Below are 23,870 nucleotides of genomic sequence, written 5' to 3'. Positions count from 1 at the left end.
TTGATGAGGGTCACATGCAGGAGTTGTATACTAACTGGGCTCTGCAGTAATTATAGAGACACAGTTAGAAGTGACTGATAGAGTCACTGCTGTTGCTCTGGGCATCCCCAAATAGCCCAGTGTAGCTATGAGTGTGCCCTTCTCTATGTACATCTTTCTGCTTCTTGAGGCTCTATGAATAATATCTCCAGACATGGTAATGAGCAGCTAATTCACAGCTGGTGTTTTCTTTCACCTAGAAGCAAGTCTCCCAGGAGAAGACATTGTGGATGACAACAAAAGCTGCAACTGTGAGTTTGTGACAGAAGATTTGACTCCAGGCCTGAAAGTCAGCATCAGGGCAGTGTGGTAAGAGCCTTAGCACCCAAGAGGAAGGGAGATGAGACATGACAGGGGAAGCATTTGTCTTCACTAGTGGAATTCATGGGGAGTCATAAGAAGTGAAAGGGGAGAGACCCAAAAGAGTTTTCTGCTGTAGATTCCATCTCTTTATTACTGACACATTTCCTTAGATTGTCCTGCCTGTATCATAATAATAAAATAATAGTAATAATAACAAAATAATAATAACAAAAAGTATTAGGTTCTGAACTTATTATTATTATTATTACACTTTTCCACAATGAGATGATAATTGTGAGGTACAGATAAGAAATGGAGGATTTAGCAGAAGGACCGACTGATATGATCTGGACTTGATCAAATTGGGTAACGCTCTGATCCCTTATTTGTGCTGGAGTTCTCTTTCTTTTGAGATGGAAGATAAGGGATCCTGGGGCATAGGACAGGACTGGACATGCGTCTATCAAATATAGTGAACAGAAGCATGATTTGCATTTATGTTGTTATGGTTTCTATTCGTTTTGAGGTTCCAAGGCCCTTTTTGTCTCCCCCTTTAGTGTCATGCGCTTCCTTGTTTCCAAACGGAAGTTCAAGGAGAGCCTGAGGCCCTATGACGTGATGGATGTCATTGAACAGTACTCAGCTGGACATCTGGATATGTTATCCCGGATTAAAAACCTTCAATCCAGGCAAGACCCTCTTCTAGCTTTGGTTCTGTCATGGGTAGGTGTGGAGCTTGTCCATTCAGCTGCCTCCTTTGTTTTGGGTTTTTTAGTCTTTTTACCAAATCCCAGGGGAAAATTCATGGTTTCTTTCAAGTGATTAAGGTAAGGTGGGTTCTTGGTTGTGCTTGTGAATGTGTGTGTGTGAGGTTTCATCTCACTGCTAACTTTTTTCACTGACTCCATATTAATGGATAGAAAGAGCATCAGACAGAAGGCATGAGACTGAGTCCAATTAGTCTCTTCTGTGCTTATGCTGAATTTCTCCTTCTCTTTCTCCCTCTCCCTTTTCTTCTCTCCATCTCCCTCCTTTTACTTTTTTCTTTCTTTCTTTCTTTCTTTCTTTCTTTCTTTCTTTCTTTCTTTCTTTCTTTCTTTCTTTCTTTCTTTCTTTCTTTCTCTTTCTTTCTTTCTTTCTTTCTTTCTTTCTTTCTTTCTTTCTTCCTTCCTTCCTTCCTTCCTTCCTTCCTTCCTTCCTTCCTTCCTCCCTCCCTCCCTTCCTTTCTTTCTTTCTCTGTTTTTCTTTCCCCCTCCTCCTCCTTCTCCTATTCCTCCTCCACCTCTTCCTCTTCTTCCTCCTCCTCCTCTTCTTCTTCCTCCTTCTCCTCTTCCTCCTTCTTTTCTCCTCTTCCTCCTCCTCCTCTCTCTGTTTTTCTCTCTGTGTATCTTTGTCTGTCTCTCTCTCCCTCCTCCACCCACCCTCCCTCCTCTCTCTCCTCTTCTCCAAATATCTTTCTCTTTCTCTGTCCCTCTCTCTCCTTCCTCGGTTCAAGCTTATGGACAGCTGGCTGGAAAGCTGAGCACATTTATTGATTGATATGATTAGAGAGATTTTTGTGTGTCCACCTGGTGGTTAGACATGCTGTTTGGCACCTTCTTTCCTTTCAGAACAGAGTGGATAGGCTCCTCTCTTCTCCTCTCCCTCCCTGCTCCTGATGGAGAGGATTTCAAAGTGATGATTTCACAATGATGGGGGTGGGGCACAAGAACAGGAAAGATGCCCCAGGTTTGGGTCCAACAGGAAAGGAAACCTTATTTCTTCCTTTTCATCAGAAAGAGCTGGTCCAAGTGTTTTAGTGAACATATTTTTGTATACATAAAAACCAGGCTTTGCACTAGTTAGTACGGATGCCAGTATGTATATACATGCATGTGTGTATGTGTGTAAGTGTGTGTGTTCAGGGTGAAGAGGAAGGTTGCCATTTCTCTTGAAGCCAAATTGAACAGTTGTCCTTGCAAGCTCAAGGGCATGCAACCTCCTGGAAGTATTTCACATTTTTCTTCTCTATTAGGGTCTCCTTATAGAGGTCTAATGCTTGGTTTCCAGGCTTCCATACTCCAGCTCAGGGGAGGTCCTCATGGTGAAGATCATTGAGATATTTTTTTCAGTACTCATTGCTCAGCCCCTCTGCTCTATGGAAAGAAGGTCTCATTCCTGAAAAAAAGAATTCCATTCTGGTACTAGCTGGTCTTCTGTGGGTTTCCTCTGAGGCCTGGGAAGGAAGGAAAAAGGGTTCTTTGGCTATATTTAAACACAGGATATTGCTTTTATGAGACAGCCAAGGATGGTAGCCAAGGATGAGTGCCACTTCCTCTTAGCTGAATTTTAGGGGTAACTTCTGCTATATAAATTCATCAGATGAGATAGCAAATGTAAAATCCCTGCAAACCATAAAGTATATATATCAAAGCTTCTTCTTGTTGTTGTTGTTGTTATAATAGTTGGTATTCCTATTTGGAATTGGCTATCTTCTTGGAGGTGGGCTAGGTTATGTGAGCAGAGGTGGGTACCATCAAGTAAAACCTTCATCAGAAGGAGCCTCTGGGGAAATTCCCAATCACTCCTCACTCACTCACACTCACTGCCACTGCTGTTATGTCTTCTGTGTGTTTATGTTGAACTGTGGTGTTTCTATTGTGTCTCTGTCTCTCCTCTTTTCACCCTTTTTTCTCACTATGGTTGTGTTTTGTTTACCAGGCTCTCTCGTCTTAAGTTTTCCTTTTAACTTCATTCTCTGGAGGAAAAAAAAGGAGCTCAGGATATTTTCTGTCATCTTGATAATAATGAAAATATATGTTATTCTGTAGCCAACATCCTTGCTGGTATATTGCCACAGATATGCAAATATATTCCAGTGGGGACTGCATGCTGCTTTCAGGGAATACGCCAGTGATGCTGTGTGGATGCCTGGCTCCCTGAGTTAATGCTTTGCTTGAACTTGAGAAAAAGATTTGATAAATCACAGGACAAGCAAATATTTCATCAACCATTTTGAATAGAATAGAATTTGAACATACTTTTCCAAAGGGGGAAAAATATCTGTTGTTTTTTTTTAAGTTATTCCTTATGTTTTTGCAAGTTTCCAACCAACTCTGTTCCACATGTTGCTTCATTATGCATTTTGCTGGTGTCTTTTTTCTTATTTACTTTGCCAGGATAGATATGATTGTGGGTCCCCCACCCCCTTCAACTCCCCGGCATAAGAAGTACCCAACTAAAGGACCCAAAGAATCGCCCCAATACTCGCCTAGGTTAGGACTCAGCTCAAGGGCCTCTTTCTCTGGGTTTGTTCATTTGTTAAATGGCAAACCTCTTTCACGCCAGACCACATGACGGCATTAGCTCTTAGTGTGATTCTGGTCTGCATTCTTGAAATGAATAGAGCAATCTAGTTGTCTGCGACTTGGTCACATGTAGACTCCTATAGATTCTTCTGTCTCCCTGAAAAAACAATAGTAGACGGTGTTCTTTCTCACCAGTTTTCGGTACTTACTCTGTAAGAGAATGTACTACCCTTGAATCTGAACTATTAGCTCTTCAGGGCCCCTCTTTGGCAAGATGCTCTGAGGAAACCATAGACATTTGAACATTTTCAACAGCCCAACCCTCCACTCCAAACTGTCATCCTGGTCAAAATGAAGGGAAAATCTTCCCACTACCAAATGAGTAAAATCCCAGAAAATTATTTTGGGATGCAGAGAGAGAATGCTAGAATATCTAAGTAGACTGTGCTTTCAGATCTCACCCCATCATTTGCTATGATTCTATTCAGGGAGCTTCCCTTTCTCTTTTCCCATATAGGCAGGCAGATGGGGGTGGGGTTTGTTTCCATGTGGTGGATAGGTCAGAAATTAGGACCTTTCATTGGGCTTCCCTGAGCTCCACAGCCCTAGGGGTGACTTTGGGAGTTCCCTCCTTTTTTTGCCTCCTCAGAATTAGGCAAAAAGAGCTCACTAAAGTACCAGACTGGATAACTGAATCCAGTAGAAACAGTCCAATAGAATTCAGCCGGGCATAATGGACAATGTTAGGAAGACCTAGGTTTCAAGTCTTGCCTCTCATATATATTGACTGCCTGATCTTGAGCAAATCATTTGCCTCCCCTTCCCTAAAAAACGTTTTAAAGACTAAGATACAGGGGTAGCTAGGTGGCGCAGTGGCTAGAGCATCAGCCCAGAAGTTAGGAGGACCCGAGTTCAAATTTGGTCTCAGACATTTGACACTTCCTAGCTGTGTGAACTTGGGCAAGTCACTTAACCCCAACTGCCTCAGGGGAAAAAAAGATTAAGATACAGATGAGCTGCTCATGTATATCAGGGAGTTCCCATATCTTTCATCAATGAAATCATACTTCCAGATTAAGGAAAAATTCTTCTTCTCCTCTTCCTCTCCTCACTCCTCTCCTTCCCTTTTTCCTCCTCTATCCTTCCTTCCTTCCTTCCCTCCTTCCCTTTCTCTCTCTTTTTTTGCATGTATGCCTACATGCTAACAACTAAATCAGTAGGGCTATATAGTTTTATCCTTTAGCCTGGTGTTTTGATTTAATTGGAGATTACAAGTTTCTACAGCTGAGGTGCAGGGCAGGATTGAGGTTAACACCTTGGCAATTGAGGAAAAAGAAGCTTTCCCCTGAGCAATTCTGGCTACCTCTTTTCCTCTTTTCCACCCCAACTTCTTGCTGGGATTATCCATATCATTTTCCTAGCCCTATACAGGGCTGTGGCCATTTTCAGGGCTTTTTCTGTAGTTACACAGAGATCAGAAGTCTGAATGAAGATCTCTTTCAGAGAATTCCTGGACAAGATAGGAAGGTAAGAGTTCTGGCTAGCTTTGGCCAAGGATTGTAGAGAGATGAACTTGAACACATATATCCCAGTCACTCATCTGAAAGGTTTGATGCTTAGGTTCCATTCCTTTCTCAGCTAGAACTATTGGTAAAAATGTCAGTCATCTAAGAAACATGAAAGGTACCATACTGAGTAAATCAACCACTTTCTTAACTCCTCCCCTCAACGGTGCATTGGATATTGAGTTCTGTGAAAAAAAGCAGGGACCACCTCATCCTTCAAAGATTCAAGTTAATCCCAAGGAATTTAAACTTGGTACATTGTCAGGCATTTTCATAATAAGAAAGGAGGTTCCTTTTGGGGCGTAAAATAAATGAGTAAGTTGCAAAGGACAAATTTGTAAAACCCATAGGCAAAGAGATGATCTCAGTGCTTACTTTCTCAAGCATAGACTGCCTTTGGTATTGACTATACAAAAGATAAATCATTTTTGGGCTCATAATGTTGAGACCAGATCTAGAGGAGGGGATGGAGCCCTTGGCCGACCCAAGGTCCAACCCTATAGGGAGTCCCTCATTTCTTCCTAGGCTTCAGGCTCAAGTGCTTGTTCATATACTAGGAAGCCTGACACGTAGGTACCATTGTGAACATGGAAAAAGAAAAGTCTGTAATTAACTGCTCAGTTGGAATCAGAGTAAAGAAATCCATTACAGATCCTTCCTGGCTAGAGCTCTGGGTCTGCAGAATGGGCCATAGGCAGAGAACTGTTAAATATAGTTTTCCTATTAAAAATAACAAAAACAAAAAATCAAAGGTAGGGAAAAAAGCCAGTCATGTGATATGGGTGAAGGGGGTTTAGCTTCAATGCTTGAATTGTATATAAGAACTAAAAAGACTGAAATATTTTTCTATTTCCCTACCTCATTTTCCTCATTCAAGCTGTTTAACATCTGACGTCTGCTTTGAGCCAGAGGGAGCCTCAGGCCCCTTCGTGCATGAACTGTGAGCATGAAGCCCAACAGAGCATGAGACAATCTACACTATGGCTGATGCAAGACTTTTCCCATTTCTGTTTCATTCAACAGAAAGACAAAAATATCCTCCAATCCTCCCACCTCCACCCTTGCCACAGTGAAATTGCAGTTGGGCTGACATAAGATTATATGGTCCTGGGCCCCAGCTGACTGGTCTATGCTTAATATATTAAGAAGTACAGTGATCACATGGATATTCCTACATTAAAAAAAATAGGGACTCAGTATCTTATAGTTTTCTCTCTAAAAAGGAACAATCTTTTTGTTGCCCCTGTTTTACAGATGGATTTTACTGAGGGAAACCCAGAAAGAACGTATCAGGGGCAAGATTAGAATTCAGGTCATATCCCACAGATAAAATTTTATTAGTTTCTGATTATAGACATTTGCCCAGTGCTATTTGCCTGTATTTCCTATTCTGTAGTTCAGAGTGAGTTGAAGAAGTCCAGGAACAGCAGGGGATTTGCTGCTCAGATGTCAAGAAAGCTGGTCTCACTGTGCTGGAAGAAATTACTATCCATTTTGCCTGTGTTGACATAGGGCCTGCCCAACTAATTCTGGAATTTTTATATTGGTAAAAAGTCCTAAAATTCACAATGTGTGTCCGTACTGCTCCACCTCCCCATATAACAGCCACTTTAAGCAGGGCTTCAACAATGAGGCTACACCTGTAACTGGGCTGGCTGGACTGCTTGAACAACTAATCTGAAAACCAGTCAGGTCAGTTGCGTGTATGTATTTTTTTAATTGACTCGATCAATGGAATCAATTAAACTGACAGAACTGTGTGGGCCTGTATCTCTAAGAAAACACCCCAAGTTCCTGAAGAAAACTTCTTCATATCTTGAACCTTTATAATTTTAGGGCATGGATGTTCCCTCTCTCAAAGTAGGAAGGCAAAAATATACTCACTAAGACCCTGCTAGGTAGAATCACTTAGGTCCAGATTGCAAAATACAAGCAACATATGTCATGATGTGCCTGCAGATCATAATTGGCTTCTTTCTAATGCTGATGCCTCTGCAGCCACATTAGGGATGCTTGTCCATGGGCTAATACCACATGCCCTTGTCAGGCAAATTGGGAGCCGGCTCTGCTCTTGGAAGAGTAAAGGAAGCAGTTCTGTCTTCTTCTTGCTGAGACTGTCCTGTCTCTCTGCATGACTCAGTCACACACACACACACACACACACACACCCCAAGTGAAGGAAGACAGCCCCCTCTATCATTAGCAATGGGCTTGTCTTGTCTCTTTACTTTGATATGTGCATTGGATGGGTTTCTGTGCTGATCTGTGTCTGTCCTCTTTCCCTCTCCCCGTCCTGGTGCATGGAGCCATAACTCCCACCGCATATCTGGCATTTTCTGTTCTGCTCAAGACACTTAATTCTAGTTCAACCACACTCCCAGGCCTTACCAACCACACTTAGTGGCACATTATGCTGGAGTAAAACAAAGAAGTTAAGAAGGGATGGGAATCATTCATGTTGAATAAAGGGGAGAGAAGGGCCAAGATATTGCTGGGGAAAGACCTGCCACTTCATAGTCTTCAGAACAGAAATTAATTAATTTGATCCTGTATATGGATTGAGCTCTGATGTTTTAGGGGTTATCCAACCCTTACATAAGGAACAGCTTTTTAATAGTATTTGGGTGTGGGAGACAACATGGAATAGTGGGTCCTGAGCTGTTCTAAGAGCCAGGGAACAGGTCCTTCTTCTTAGGAAAGTTACTTAAGTAATTCCATGCTCTTTAAGACTACAAATTACAGAGAAGATGCTGAACTGCATTGATCAAAGGAGCTTCCTTATCTGGGATGTTCTCATGCCAGAGAAATCTCAGATCTAGTACCTATCTTTATGTCTATTTTAGTAACATTGTCAAAGCAGGAGGAAGCCATGAAGCATAGATTGGAAAAAGAAAATTGAACTAGGAACCACCAGATTTGGGCTTTAACTACTTGTGTAGCCTTAGGTTACCTACTCTCTTTCAGTCTTAGTTTCCTCATTTGAGATAGCCAAGTGGTGAATAGATAAAGTGCTGGACTTAGATGAGAAAAAAATCCAATATAAGTTATTTTATAGCTGTATGACTCTGGACAAGTCCTTTAATTTTTCTCTGCTTCAGATTCCTCATAAATCTGTATGATTTATACATACATAATATATAATGTATACATAAAAATAGCGCCCCCTCCCAAGATTGTGGTGAGAATAAAATGAGCTAACATTTGTAAACTGCTTTGCAAACATTAAAACAACATATACATACATGTTCATGTATGTTTATTGTTGTTTTTATTATTATTAACCTGTGAAAGCAAAGAATCAGCCTAATAGGATAGTTGCAAAATGTGTGAACTAATTGTTAGATGCTATTAATCTTTTCATTGGTATTTTTATCTAAGAGCATTTGAAGTAGGTGATAAAGCAGAGATAGATAAGAAGAGACAGAGAGAAGAAATATAAGGGGAAGGAGAAATTGGGGAGCCCAATCAGGGACTGAATGTCTTAAAAGTTAAGTGATATCCTAGCCAGAAGGGTCTGTGGTAATTTGGGCAGGGGGAAGAGGTATGAAATGAGCAGTGTCACTGAGCCAACTTGTAGCATATATGATCTCCAAAGGGCAAACTCTCTCTTAGCTGAAGAGTAAATTCAAATTGATGGATTGGAATGAAAATGAACATTTTCTTCATTTTACTCCTTGTTAATGTGCCATAATTCCATTTGATTGAGAAAAATAAAATGAAGCCACAATATTATTTCAAAATACACTTATGAGACCAATCTTGTTGGCTTCTAATTTAGTATTGAGATGCTTTCTGAAAACTATTATCTAGTTTTAAGGTCTCACATGATTTGAGGAGCTGTTGCTTTTACTTAAAGGGGAGAGGAGAGGACCTTTGAATCCTTGCTTGCCACAAACTCATAGTGTTGTTGTATTTGTGGGGGAATTTCTATTCCTGGTAGAGTGGACCAGATTGTTGGACGTGGACCAGCAATTACTGACAAGGACCGTACTAAGGGGCCAGCAGAAGGGGAACTACCTGAAGATCCTAGCATGATGGGCCGGCTTGGGAAAGTGGAGAAACAGGTATATGGATGACTAAATCACTGGGCAGACATTGTTGACTTTAAAGACCAAGATTTTTGGTCATAACTATATCTTTAGATCACAGCCTAGTTTGATAGAGATTCTTTAGGATAATTCTTTGGGAATCTGGAGCCTCATTAGGGATGCTTTACCATAGGCTGATACCACGTGTCCCTCTAGATAAATTGGGAATCAGCTCTATTCTTGGAAAAGTAAAGGAAGCAGCTCTGTATTCTCCTTGCCAAAAGAGAAACGCAATTCTTTACACAGGTTTCACATGAATGGGACTATTTCAGTAACTTTCACCAGCTTGACACTTTCATCTGTTCCCTGTAGGACTATTCCTTGAACACTGATGTTCTGTTTTAGAGATAGTTGTCAACTCCTTCAAAAAGGTTTTGGCTAAGTAAGAGATGTTAGAATGATTTGAAAGTGTATCCCAATCTTTACCTCAGCTCATGTACTTTAATCCTGTGGACTAAGGATTCCACATCTCAGATGCCACTTAGTCTTGTGATCAATTTCATTATAATCAATATAAAGACAAATAAATCAATATTAACTATTGGTTTAATTAACTATTATTATTATTTCAACTATTATGAGGTATTATTAAGTATAAGACATGTATTTTCCTAAGTGTTGGGGATACAAAGAAATACAAAGTTACAAGGAAAATGCAAAAACAAACCCTTTGTGGTTACATAATAAATATGCTACAAATACTCCATAATTGATAGACTATATCTTAAGTTCAGAGAGGTTTTATTTTGTAACTTTGGATATGAGTTTTAATTATAGCTCTGACATATCTTAGCCATGGGTCTCTGGGCATGCTTTATTTCCTAGTATCTCAGTTTCTTTTCATATAAAACAGCAATGATGATGCGTGCATATCCTACCTCACAGGGTTGCTTGGAGCCAACTGCTTTATAAATCTATTATAAAACACTAAAAGTGAGTTATTGCTGTTGATATCATTGCTTTAGCAATTTTTTGCAAAGGATGGAAAGGTACATTCCATTAGTCAGAGATTTGTTGAACCTGCACAGGGTAAATAGCATTGTTTGGTTCCAGACTAAAAAAAGAGATGTCCTGACCATCACAGAATTGATGGTAAAAAGGATTCACAATACAAGTGAACATGCAACCATCAGAAGCACAATTTATTGTTTTGAAGGTATTTTGAGGGGTAAAGAAAGGCCCCAGGATTATATTTACAGGGTAATAGAATAAATTGATCCAGAAAACTCTTCTGGAGAAAGTGAGCTGTGATTTAAGGATATGGAAAAAAAGTGTGCTTCTTGCTAGATTTTAGGTGAAGACCATGTCTTATCATCTACTATGAGGACTGTGCTTTGTCTTTTGATTAAATGGAAATGACATTGATATGAACATTTTCAGGTTCTCTCCATGGAGAAGAAGTTGGACTTCCTGGTCAACATTTACATGCAGCGGATGGGCATTCCTCCAACAGAAACGGAAGCTTACTTTGGTTCTAAGGAACCAGAACCTGCCCCTCCTTATCATAGCCCAGAGGAGAGCCGGGAGCACATTGACAAGAATGGCTGTATCATCAAGATCATCCGCTCCACCAGCTCCATGGGGCAAAAGAATTTCTCTGCTCCTCCTGCACCGGCCATGCCTTCTAACACATGCCCTCCATCCACTTCATGGCAGCACCAAGCCTATCAGCGACAGAGCCATGGGTCCTCTCCAGTAGGAGATAATGGCTCTTTAGTCCGAATCCCCCCTCCACCATCCCATGAGCGGTCCTTGTCTGCCTATAGTGGGGGTAACCGGGCTAGCATGGAGTTCCTCCGTAATGAGGACATGGCTGTCAAGCACCATGAGAGTGCCTTGAGGGACAGCGACACCTCAATCTCTATCCCCTCAGTGGACCATGAGGAACTGGAGCGTTCCTTCAGTGGCTTTAGCATTTCTCAGTCCAAGGAGAACTTGGACATGCTGAACAGTTGCTATGCAGCCGTGGCCCCTTGTGCAAAAATCAGACCCTACATTGCAGAAGGGGAGTCAGACACTGATTCTGACCTTTGCACACCCTGTGGCCCCCCACCACGGTCAGCCACTGGGGAGGGCCCCTTCAGTGACATGGGCTGGTCAGGCCCTCGAAAATGAGGCACTTGCTACCCAACCAGCTGATGGTTCACATTGTCCACATATTGAACTCTTTTCCAAGGGACTGACCACCAAGGATTTGTGTTTCAGAAACTTGCTTAGCTCTGGGACACTCTCTAGTAGCTGTGTTGAGTGCATAGGGAGGGGAGGGTTGGGGAGGGGGATGAGGTTGGGACAGAGGCTGGCTCAGCAACGCTCTTCCTTGAAGAAGGGTCAGTGGGTAATATTATCCATAGGAGACTGGATCAATTTTCTCCTGTCTTTCTGGGTGCACTATTTAAGGGAGGGGTGTGAAACTGTGTCTTGATACAGGGTAGATGAGTGGAGTTTCTTGGTATCAGCCAAGCAAGGTTTTATAAAAAGTCATTTTTTGTTATGAGGTATTAATTGTCCCATGGGTAGAAGTTTATTTATTACCTCTGGGGTTCTCTGTGATGACAAAGCGAATACACAATCCCCACTGTCTTGTACAACAATTGTTGATTTTTTTTTATAGAAGTGGCAGACTTTTAAGTGGACTCAAAACTTTTAGTTCAACATTCATCAGTGGGAGAGTGAGGATGATGACAGTGGGGTATGAGGGAACTATGGAGGTGGCTCTATAAGTGGATTGGTTATAGTTTTTGGATCTTTGCTCTGAGAATTCCCAAAGCTGAAAAATGTTAGCATTTTTAAAAAAAATTGAGAGGAAAGGCCAAATTGTGAGTCAGTGGTGATCCAAGAGAGATTTAAGAATTTTTAAAAATGCAATTAGGAGTTACATTTAAAACATCTATTACATTAAATTGGGTAACCTTTTTAGTCTTTCTGCTTCCAAACAGTACAGGCTTTTTAGGGTGTGACTGTATTAGGTGGTTACTGATTTGAATTTTTCTCTGTGGATCTTACTCATGCTCTATAGAGAGTTTGGCAGCAAAAGGGAGCATGAGGAAAAAAAAATGAAGATAAGTGGAGAGGGTAAAATTCGAAGCCTTATTTTTTTAAATGTTAACTCCCCAGAGAGTTGGGTTTTTAATGTGGTGAGTGGTGAACAGTCAAATGACTGACTAGCTTTACCACAGTCCCTTTATGGACATATTCATGGTTGTGCCTGAAAGTGTTTTCCTCTCACTGACCCACTAAAAATGTTTGCTTCTCTGATCCCATAACTCAGATTCCCTTCAACTCTCTTCCTTTGTGAAATGTGTCCTTTCTTCACCATCTTAAAGCAGGAAGGAAATCTCCCTTCCTTCTTTTCTTGAGTACAAGTCTACCAAACTGCTAGTTGGCTTCTATTTCCATTTGACTCTTTATTCTTGAAGCAGTATTGCTGTCATGAATGCTGGACCTATACAGGACCCCTGCCATAAGCAGGAGCATCACTTTCATTGGGGACCAAAACAAATCCACAAAGTGATCCTTTTTGTCTTTTGATATCCACTGGACTCACTAGGGAATGGGGAGGAGATGGTAGACCAGACTTTCACATATATGCTTTGAATTGCCCTGGACCTAATCCTTTCATTTAATTAAAGTGCTCTATCCCTGGGATCACAGGGTCTTCTTAAAGGCTAAAATTATAGGTACCTTTGTGCCCTCGTCTGGACTTTACATTCTCCAGTCATCTTTGCAGGGGCATGCAGATAAGGTATCTGTAGGTAAGAGTCAGGAGATTTAGATTAAAAGGCCATTTCAGTCCTGCTGGAAATAAAAGTCCTTATTCCTGCAAAGCCATATTCAACCCTTTGGGGAAGATTTTCTCCCCAGAGACTGGCTTCAACTATGCTGATTTGGCATAGAAACAAAAAGAAAATGGTCAAGTTTGAACTTCGGCTCTAATGCTTATAATATGACTTAGGTATGAGTGGACATTTCTGAATATGGAAACAGTGCTCTCTGAGGAACATCAGAAAAACTCATGATGTTTACAGCCAACTTCATGTTTTGGTTTATCCATTTTATCCAGTAGCCATCCTTGTAATTTATTGGGATAATGTGTCTGAGCAACGAAACTAACTTGCAGATATTTGGAAAGTTTCTTCCACATACTGCATAGTAGGTCCCAAAGGACAGCATCTTACTGAACTCAAGGGACAATCTCTTTATCATTTGGCACATTCTATAAGGACAGTGGGCTGATCTTGTCTTATTCTGATTCCTCTCAATACTTAGAGAAGACTCCATGTCATTAGCTAGTGTGACATGATAAACAACACAGGAAACTCTTTAAAGGATAGAATGTCCTTAATCCTCATCCTTTCTCTCCTACTGAAATAGAATCTCCCTGATTCTCCCCTTTACCTACCACAAAGTGAAGAAACTATGTTGAAAAGCCAATTCAATGAAGTTCTTTCTGAATTTCTTATCTTGGACTGGAAAACAAAACAAAATGCAGATGAACAGAGGGAAGATCAGCCTTTCTTCTGTTTATCCTCTTTCTATATACATAGGAAGGAACATAGATTCATCATTTCTTCCATTTGTTTGGTAAAGGGCTAACCAGCTCAGGGTATCTCTTTTGTGTCTGGTTCTACAATATGAAGTAGGGATATTTGGTACCTTGATGCACCTATGATATCATTAATGTGGGTACTCTCTCCAATAATACAGATGACAACCACTCCTTGCCTGTTCATCCTATGCAAATTTTGTCCATGTCCCCCTAGAAACCTTTATGGAAGGAAGAGTACCCACTGTACTGGAGGTCTTCCTCTAGATCTCCTACTAACCATGGTGTCACCAAGAGCTGGCCAATTAGCCCTTGGATTGGGCATCAGTTCTTCCTCACTCTGTGTGACCAGCCCATCTTCTTTGGTTTTCCCTTCAGTTATACGTCTCTGGCAATATCTAAGTACATGCCCTATTTTATGTTTCATAAATATAAAGATAAAATAGATGAAAGAGAAACATGAAACCTATTTTAAATGTTGAAAAAATTGCCTCAAGCCAATAAAAGCCCTCCTTATGGATTTTCCTCAATTTTGGTTAATTAAAGACCATCCATAGCTGTCCTAAATGTTGTATTTGAGAATGTCTCTTCTGGAGTTAATGTTAATGCCCCATTTAAAGAGAAACTTTTAAAGAAATATTATGTAGAATTGAGTATTTATCATAGGTTTTATATTCTCCTTTGAATTGTGTGAGGATATAGTTTAGAATGAATGTGATTGCTGAAGGACTGTGGTGCTTCAGGGCTATAGATTGGTTAACATTGGGTTCAATTATCTTGTACCTTCAATAGTCTCTCTTACCTTTAAGAAAGGCAATGGAATCTTGGGGTTTCACAAAAATAACTTAATTCCCCCAAGGCTTAGACTATAGGATAGTCCTGCTTTTGACTTATCTGTGTGCCCAGTGGAACTGATGGAAACTAATTTCCTTTTCAGACATTTTTCAGTAAATATACTAAAACTTAGACTTCTTTCTTTCAAAATATCTTTGTTAAATCAGTCTTGAGTTGAACTAGAGTGCCCATCCTGATAAGGTTTCATAATATTAGAGTATATAGTGCATGTTCATTTTTATTTCTAATTTTGGCTTCTTGCTTCTGGCATAAAAGCATGTCCTTTGAAAGCAATTTCGAGGGATGACTACATTTCCCTTACTTTGGGAAGGTATTAGGCAGAAAGGGATAATTGAGAAGAGTTCTTTCTGAAACAGCAAGTTTCAGCTTCTCTTGTTAAGTCTGCATGCCTCACTTATTTCCCTACACCCCAGGAAAATGGCTAGAGCTTGAATAACACCCTTTCATTCAGTGAGTTGTTCCTGTTCACCATTTCTTTTTTGCCAAGTGGAGCTGGCCTAACTACCTCTCCCATACCTCTATGACTGCTCTTTTCTTGGTTCTATGGAACTAGAAGGTAAATGGAGGTATTCTGTTCTCTCTCCCTTCCCTAATCTATGTCCAAACAAAGCACAGCGCACAGCTGTAAGCCTTTCCCATAAGCCAGCTGTGCCAGCTGAAGTTATTCCAATGAAAGGGATAATACTGGAATGAGTTATCCCAGGAAATCAGGCTAAAGGGGAATACTTTGGGGGAGAAACTTAACCTTTGCCACCATTAGAAACTGTGATCTTTGAGGGTCTGGACCAAAGACTAAATTTTATATCAACCTATGAAATGTCATATTCTATTCTACCAACTCAAGAACCCTCAAGGACCAATGGCTACATTTGCTAATTAAATTTAATTTGAGAGGATATCATGCTTGTCCACTCATAGAGCCTTTTGGAGAACCCTTGACTTCAGTAAGCACAGGATGGTTGCTTTCTCTGTAGCTTTATCATTTTTTAAGAAAATTCTCTCTTGGATCAATTGTGACTTGCATTGACATTTTCCTACTCACAACCTTCCTTGTCAGAGCCACCATGTGGAAGAATCCTTAAAATGAAGCAGGAGATTTCCATGCAAATTATTTAAAGCAATTGGAAAGACTATTTGTTCCCCAAACATGACATTTTCCTTAATCAGCAAAAACTACCTGAGAACCAACAGCTTTCTTTGGATCATGACAATTGGACTGGGGACAACCTTTCACATTGGGAGTAGAATAGATGCACCAGACAGTGTAAAATCAATGAAAGCACTTTAGTTAGGGTAGATGTAGTCTCACACTGGACTTTTTTGAATGATAAAACTGATTTATTTTTTTTCCAAAGCCTCATAGGAGTAGTTTGGTCTCACTGAAATTTATATTTAAGACCAGAGTACATACATCTTAGCCCTGTGACAATTTAGGATTTTTTCTATATTGTCTTAGGCTGGGCATTGTTTCTCTAGGAGGCTTCAAAATATAATTAGTATATATATATATATATATATGCATAACTATCTACCTGGGTGTGTATCTGTAACCAACATTTCATTTGCACACTCTTGCTTGCCTTAGATTGATTGTCTCTAGCAAGAGAGAAACACTCAGTATTTTGAACAATATAAAACAAGCTCATATTACAGCTCTTGACCAGAGTAAATCACTTGCAGCTAGTTCCTATTCAGTGATCCAGGGAGAAGAAAAAAGTGTATTGTACACATCTGAATGATTTTTCCAGCCTATCTCACTCTCAATTTTGCCTGCTTATGCATGCCATTGGAGATGAGTAGCGATAACAGCTTTTGGCACCTATGTTTTCTTTTTCAAAATGCTGTAGATTTTTAAAATGGTAAATGAAAACACCAGGTTTAAATCATGCTTCCCCTAGTCATGCAGAGCTCTGACAATTCAATGACTTTTTTCCTAATAGGTAGCATTGAAGCCACTAATTTCAGATGCATGAACACACAAATATGGGTTTTATTACATGGAACAAAGCTTTTCTAGTATGTGTTCAACTGAGATAATTGCTACCTATACTTCAATGAATGAAGGGGGGGGAATGATTTTATCTAATTTTTAATAAAAATTCTAGTAATTTTTATCAAATAATTTTTATCTAATCACATTTTAGCAGATAGAGAAATTATGTCTAAATGCCAATTCAACTGTTTTCACCAAGGACAAATCAAGGGGCTATGCACTTAAATTATAGTAAGAGGGAACTGAGATTAGACTGTCATGGTTGGGATACCCTGCAACATTTTAGTAAGGGCAGGGTTTGAAGTCTCTTTGTTCAAGAAGTTTTTAATGGTATGGGTATAGCTATCTTTATAGGGTGTTTTGGTACAATGCTTGCTAGGGAATACTGGTTGATTGTGGTTAGGGAAATGACTTAGGGTCCTCTCACGCCCCTGTGGCCCAGAATGTTATCTAGCAGCTCCTTTACTAAGCTTTAGCTACATGGGCTAAATTACTTCAAAGTTGCGTCTTGTCTTGGACTAGTCGTAATTGCACTGAGCTCAGCAGTCATCATGTCTCCCGCAAATACATGAAAGTGTGTGTGTGGGGGAGCTGAGCTTCCATTCCAGATTCCAGTATTGAAATGGATTCTTGTTTTCTCCTCACAAATACCAAGCTTGGTTTTGTTTGAATGTGACATTGAGAATGAATATGAGTGTGAGTGTGAGAGGTCTCTAGTATATGAATACCTGTGTATGTTTGGGTGAGTGTGTATTTGTGTCTTAGTCAATGATTATTTTTGTGTGTGTGTAGAGATAAGTGAGAGAATCATATCCATAGTTCAAAAAGACAATGAAGAATTATGCAAAACAAAACAAAAAATTAAAGTGATAGCTGTTTGCCTATATCATGTCTTCATGTTGCACCTTTGCCATGGGATGGAGGGAAGCAGCCTATCCTACCCAGCATCATGCAAAGATATATCCCTAAAACTTTGCTGGAGCCTAGACTTGCATCAGGATGTGAATAATGCATGAGTGCTCTAAAAAAGCATGTGAGCCTGAACAGAGAGGATAATTGATGCTTTTGAATCTCTATCCTTGTGGTGACATATTTTATTCTCACCATTTATTGTTCCCAGCACACAGTCCAGTCCCTGAGCTAGAAAGAGGAGGTTAGAGGCAGGTTTGTGGAAGAGCTGATTTGTAGGGAAGTTCCCCAAAAACCAGAGCCAGAATAAAATATTTCAATGCCGTAGGCAAGGTTTGAAAATTTTTCAGGTTGCTTGTATTACTATCCACCAGAGCCTTTGAGCTGTCACTCTAACACAAGTGACCTATTACCAAATAAATACCTATAATCCACAGAGAACAGAATTTTATACATGCATTTATAAAAGAAAATATATTTAAAAGGGACTCTCTTTGTGCCTCCTGCATGTTGCATCCTAGGCAACTATTTTCCTGCTTGTCCATTGTCAGAAAGCAATTTCAGATCTTTGGATTTCTCTGGCAAATAGTGATTAGAGCTGGTATTTCTGTTCTCACCACAAAGTAGCACCTGTTGCAATTGCCACTCATGATCAGTGAGTGAAAGACACTTTTAGGACAATTTGTTTGGACTATTAGAATTTTCTTCTAGACTTCCAATGCCCCAGTTTACCATCCCCTATGGAGGCCACATGTTGGCTGTAGTGAGTCTTCTGTGGTAGAGATGGAATACTGCCATCCTCTTGCCTGAGGACAGAACAGGGCCTGCCTTTTATAACTTGTGAATTTATACATCTTTGCTCTATTCTGTTCTTTGTATTTATATATTTAAAGCCCACTCACCCACTTCTACCCTTGTATATATATGAAGCAAAGCAAGCAGAGATTAAAAACTAAGTCAAAACCTAGGAGTTTCAAGTATTTTAAAAACTACTTTTCCTGTTCATTCCAGGAGGTTGTCCATTTATCTACTGAATAGATATATTAATATCAGGAAAAATGGATAGCGAAAATAGCCATTTGAGTGTCTGCTAAGTTCAGTGAGTCAATAGTAGGACATGTCATACCTGTAAACAGGTGGCTCAATCTTAGACTGTTTTAAGAAAGGCAGAGCATCATGAATGAAGGAAGTGATTTTTTTCTGCTTTTGACATTTCAGTTCTGGTATCATATTTTTGAAAAGGACATTGATAAGATGAAATGCATTAGAGGAAGATAATGAGAGTAGTGAATAGATCCCAAACTATTCCATATGAGCATTAATTGGAGGAATTGTGGATATTTAAGCTAAGAAAGAGAAGACTTAAGAAAGGTATGTTCTTTCCAAATAGTTGAAGTATAGTTGGATGGAAGAAGGTTTGGAATAATTCTCTTTGGCTCCAGAGGGCAGAATTAAATGAATTGGGTCACAGTTGTGATTTTGATCATGTAAGAAAACTGGTTTGATTAAAAATTAGATTTGATAAAAAGTGGAATGGGTTACAACTTAAGTGAGTTTCCCTTTTCTGGAGATCTTCAAGTTGAAACTAGATAACCACTTTTGGGGAATGCTGTAGAGGAATATCTCCTTGGATATGGGCTGGACAAGGCTTCCTCTGAGGTCCCTTTTCAACGGTTTGTGATTTCCTGATTCTGTGACTACTGAACTGATATCTTCATGCTGAATAAGTCCCATGCCAACTGAGTACATCAGAATGAAAGCTTTCTGTCTGCCCCGGTGCCATATCTTCCCATTTATCCTTGGTTGCTGGGATCTTTCATCCCCATTCTGAGCAGAATCTTTTGTAAGTAAATAGTAAATATTTCTTACATCTATAATCATCCCCAATTTCCCCTACAAAAACATGCTTGGGGCTCAGAGCTTTTGAGTGATGAACTAGTGTTCATTTCAAAATAGCATTGCTTTATCCTTCCTTCATCATTCTCCAATTGGGGTGTGTGTGTGTGTGTGTGTGTGTGTGTGTGTGTGTATGTATGCAGACAGGCCTAAGCTGTTGGCTAATTAAGAATATTGTGATTTGATCTGTGGTGAATCAGAAGCTGTGTAGTAATATTAAACCACATTGTATACAGTAATATGACTCCTCTTATGGAAATAAATGTCAGGGATCATGTAGCCGGAGTATAAAAATTTGATTCTTCTGGGTCAGCCACAGGTTGTTGTGACATACTGACCTTCTAAATTTGGAAGCTCTGGCCATGCACTATTGTTCTAAGTTAGAGTCCAGCCTTTTGTTGAAGGCTGAAAAGTCTTTTTAAAAATTCCAATCTATTTCTAGATTTAGAACTGGGTTAATAGGAGAGGAGTAAAGGGAGTACCTCATTCATTTCAAGTCCATCCATCCATTCAGATTAACATCTAAATCAAAGAGGATGTAATTCTCCAGCTTTACACACTTAAATAAAGGTAATAGAGTATTAAATTTTGTGAAAGAATACAATGAGTTGGGATTCTAGGTCATTCAGTGTTTTCTATAATATGGATAAATGTGTGTCTGTGTGTTTGTATGTGACTAGGTGCCAAATGTCTTTATACTGGATGTGAGCTGGATGTGTTTGTGCCTGTGTGATTAAGTGTGCTATATGTATATGCATCTGTGAATGTGGAGCTGAATACTGTATATGTGTGTGTATGTGTGTGCATTTGAGTATGGGTACAACTGCTAAGTTTGGTTATTTCCACATGATGTGTTTACCTCCATATTTGTGTACCCTGTGTATACCAAATATATTTGTATATGTCTGATTGTATTTAGTGAATGTTTTTGTATTTGTTTGACTATGTATGACTGAGTAGCATGTTGGTGTGTGATTACTGAGCATGTGATTTTGTCTGAAAGGGACTGTGATGAGCATGTTTTTGCATGTCTATGTGTGTTGAGTGGGATTAAGTATGACTGTGCTTTTGTATCTCTGTACCACTATGAGTGGTAAGAATCAAGGTAGGACTCGTTTGCTGAATATGAGTTTGAATCTACCTAGGACTGTATGGTGACAATGTATGTATGTTTGTATTTTTTGAATACATGTGCCAACCCAAATATAAACTGACTGAGTGAGGAAGGAAATTATCAATCTAACCCTTTTGTCAAGCTTCCTTCTTGTTCCCTCCACTGCCTCTGCAAATCTATTGACCCTTTTACATGTCCTTTTTTTTTTTTAAACTATCTGCCAGTCAATCAACACAGGATTGTTTCCTTAGGTCTCTAGTACATAGTGTTTTGTGTGAAATATAAGAAAAATGACAATTTTTGCTTCTTGGTTCTTGAATTTATAGGCTAGTTGGGGAGACAGGACACATGCCTGAGACAACTTAACGCTTTGAAATAGCATATCAGCAAGTGCATCTTACAGTCCTAAGAAATAAAGCTGAGTATGCTGAGGGGACCCAGGGATCAGGATGGGATGGACAAATTAGGGAAAATATTGAAGAGGTAGTTTTGAACTGGGTTTGGTAGGAGGTGGTTGACACAAATTGGTCTTATACATTCTGTTTTCTCACCATGATATAAGTGGTGATTAATCCCTACTAATTCAAAGATGCTTCGTTCTTGTCTTCTGAATGAAGTTTTCCTGTGACAGCTTCTTGTGAAGTTGGAGCTAGTATAGCTAGTCTTGGGAGGAAGGCACAGGAAACCAGACGGACAGAGCCTAAATGATCCAGAGTAGATAAGAATCAGTGGTCTCAAGGATCTGATCTGTAGTTTGGTTTATTAAGTATGTGCCAAAGAGAATCACATGAAATATACAGTGTATTGAGATAATAATCCCTTTTAAAAAAACAATCACAAAAGGAGGGCATAAAAGTAGGATTGGATAGAGATTTCTCAGCAGGGCCCAAAGATGCTTTCCCCTGCCCCAGCTTGGGGTTTGGTTTTGATTCAGGGAGGGAACTTTGGGCTTGTCCAATCCTGTCAGTGAATGAGGAATGCTACGGGATCCCCACAAGGGGAGAATTCGTCCTATAAGAAAGACATGCCACCTGAGGAAGTGTGCATGCTATGTAACAAAAATCCCTCAGTCCTAGGGAGAAAAGAAAATGTTTTAAAGTTGCCAAGTATTTATATATTTTTTATTTTACATACTTTCTTATGGGGCTGTACAGACATTTGGAAAAAGTTGCCTTAATGTGCTTTGGCGGAAACTCTCTCAGCTGCCACTATTTGGAGAGTGGAGATCATTGTCTAAGTGGGCCCCTCTGAGCCCCAAAGAGGTCAGCTTTCCCAAATGCTGTGACTTATTCACTGGCAGGCTCTGACCGGTGACCTGGGCCTGCTATGGGGGATGGGGTAGGAGGGTGGTTAGTGAAGGGCCCTATCCAGCCAATTGAGGGGGTCGACCTCTGGATCCTCGAAATGGATCCAATTCCACATGAGGAACAAATGTTCCACTGAGCCAGCCTCTGTTTCCTTCATATCTTCTATCCAATCTGTGAGTTCACATTTATTTAATAAAAACAGAGGCAGATCAGAATATCAGGCTTGCTCTGTAACTTTAAACCTCTTTGGATGGACCTTAATCTATGTGTCATAAGGCAATTTTGCTAATCTTTCTCTTTCTTACATACATAATTGCACATATTTCCATACATGCTATGACACACATATATACACTCATCCCAGTTCTTACACACACACACACACACATACACACACACACAAACATACACACACACTTTCTCATTTCCTAAGTCCCACTTGTACTCCCCGGTGAACATTAATATTTGGTTGTCTTTTGGCTAGCAAAGGTGGCTGCTTTGCTTCCTCTCATTTGCTCTGTTGCCTTGGCTGTTTTGCACTTTTGTTTGTGCTCCAAAGAATATTTCATAATGCCTTCAGTACTGACGTACACCTTGAAACATTTTGTATGTATTGGATGGTTCACACTTCTCTTGTAAAATAGCAACTAGACTTTTTGTGAATGTGTTCTTTCCTCTGTAAATTCCCCCTTCTGCCTTTGTGCACTGTACATTTTATAGGGGTAGATACCCAGGGAATGAACTCTAGTTTTCTAATGGAATAGTAAAGATATTAAATCATATAACTCACTGATTGCCACTAGAATGCGATGTAGCCCAGACTTTTTTCTTCATGGACATTTTCAGCATGAAATATCCTGTACATTCATGTGGAAGGCTACAACATCTTCAGGGAAGTTCTTTATGTGATACTTGGAGAAATCCTGCCATCATAGGAAGAGAGGATGATTTTAGACAAGTATTCAAGTAGACCATGTGCATTTTAGTAAAATGCCAGTAATTCAACTTGCTAAGTAGTAGTGCGCACTGATTATTACTTTCTATTTTGTGTCTCCATGGTCATTAATTTCATGAAGTATATAAGTGACACTGATATTCAACCAGGATTTCTACAATATTCTGAAATTTTCAAAGTGCTTTACAAATATTATCTCATCTGATTTCACAACAACCCTATAAGGTAGGTGCTATTATTATCCTCCACTTTTACAGACGAGGAAATTGAGGCAGAAAAGTTAAGTGACTTGTTACTCAGGGTCACATAGCTAGTAATTTGGTCAAGATTTGAATTCAATTCTTCTTGATTTCAAATCCATTGCTATATCTACCATACCACTTAAGGCTTCCATCTCATATCTGATGCAGGAATGAAGGCATTGAGTGGGATGCTTTCTGGTGTACTGTGATAATCCCAGTAGCTTTCAAAAATTCTTGAGTTATATGTTTTTTGTCTTCACTTATTTATTTCTGCTTAACATATACACTATAAGCCTGGGTGCAGCTCAACAGAACCAACAATAGACAAAACATGGAACTTGAAATCAGATGACCAAAATTGAATCTTGTTCCTGACTGTGTGACCTTAAATGAGTCCCTGTGGCTTTCAGTTTTCTCACATGAAAAATGAAAGGATTGAACCAAATTAGCATATCCCAAAACCAATAATCCTATGTGTATTGCTTTCTTGATATAGATCTCATCTGATGAGACCAGGGAATCCACTAACTATAATATAGAGATGATGAAGAAAAAAATGCCATTCAATGTCCTTGACAATACAATCTTAATGTGAACCTTACTCCCAATATAGAAAGTGTGGGATATAATTTCTTATTGGATAAAAATTGAGTTCTTGTTCTTTAACAATCATTTACTTTCCTTAGTAGACAGTGCCCCTCCAATGCTCTCCCACTCTACCCCCAAAGGAAGGTGGGGAATGGTGGCTTGAGGTCAAAGGGGATTATCTTTTTC

The 23,870-nt window shown here is 39.7% G+C and overlaps 1 protein-coding gene across 10 annotated transcripts in view; it reads left to right on the top strand.

The window, feature by feature from the left end:
- KCNQ2 (potassium voltage-gated channel subfamily Q member 2) overlaps nt 1-22,908 on the top strand; it is a 168,341-nt gene extending 145,433 nt beyond the window's left edge. For 4 of the 10 annotated variants that reach the window (XM_031951774.1, XM_031951772.1, XM_031951773.1 and 1 more), the window contains 5 exons: nt 240-348; nt 900-1,031; nt 3,501-3,596; nt 9,135-9,258; nt 10,663-22,908. In XM_031951774.1, coding sequence (XP_031807634.1) covers nt 240-348; nt 900-1,031; nt 3,501-3,596; nt 9,135-9,258; nt 10,663-11,397 — 1,196 coding nt within the window. In that variant the 3' untranslated portion in view covers nt 11,398-22,908. The remainder of the gene's footprint in view (nt 1-239; nt 349-899; nt 1,032-3,500; nt 3,597-9,134; nt 9,259-10,662) is intronic. The other 6 variants (XM_031951780.1, XM_031951777.1, XM_031951775.1 and 3 more) reach the window with 3 other exon arrangements.
- The last annotated feature ends 962 nt before the right edge of the window (nt 22,909-23,870 follow it).

This window comes from Sarcophilus harrisii, chromosome 2 (genome assembly GCF_902635505.1).
Source record: "Sarcophilus harrisii chromosome 2, mSarHar1.11, whole genome shotgun sequence".
In the NCBI taxonomy this organism is placed as follows: domain Eukaryota; kingdom Metazoa; phylum Chordata; class Mammalia; order Dasyuromorphia; family Dasyuridae; genus Sarcophilus; species Sarcophilus harrisii.
This window is presented reverse-complemented; position numbering and strand designations above follow the sequence as displayed.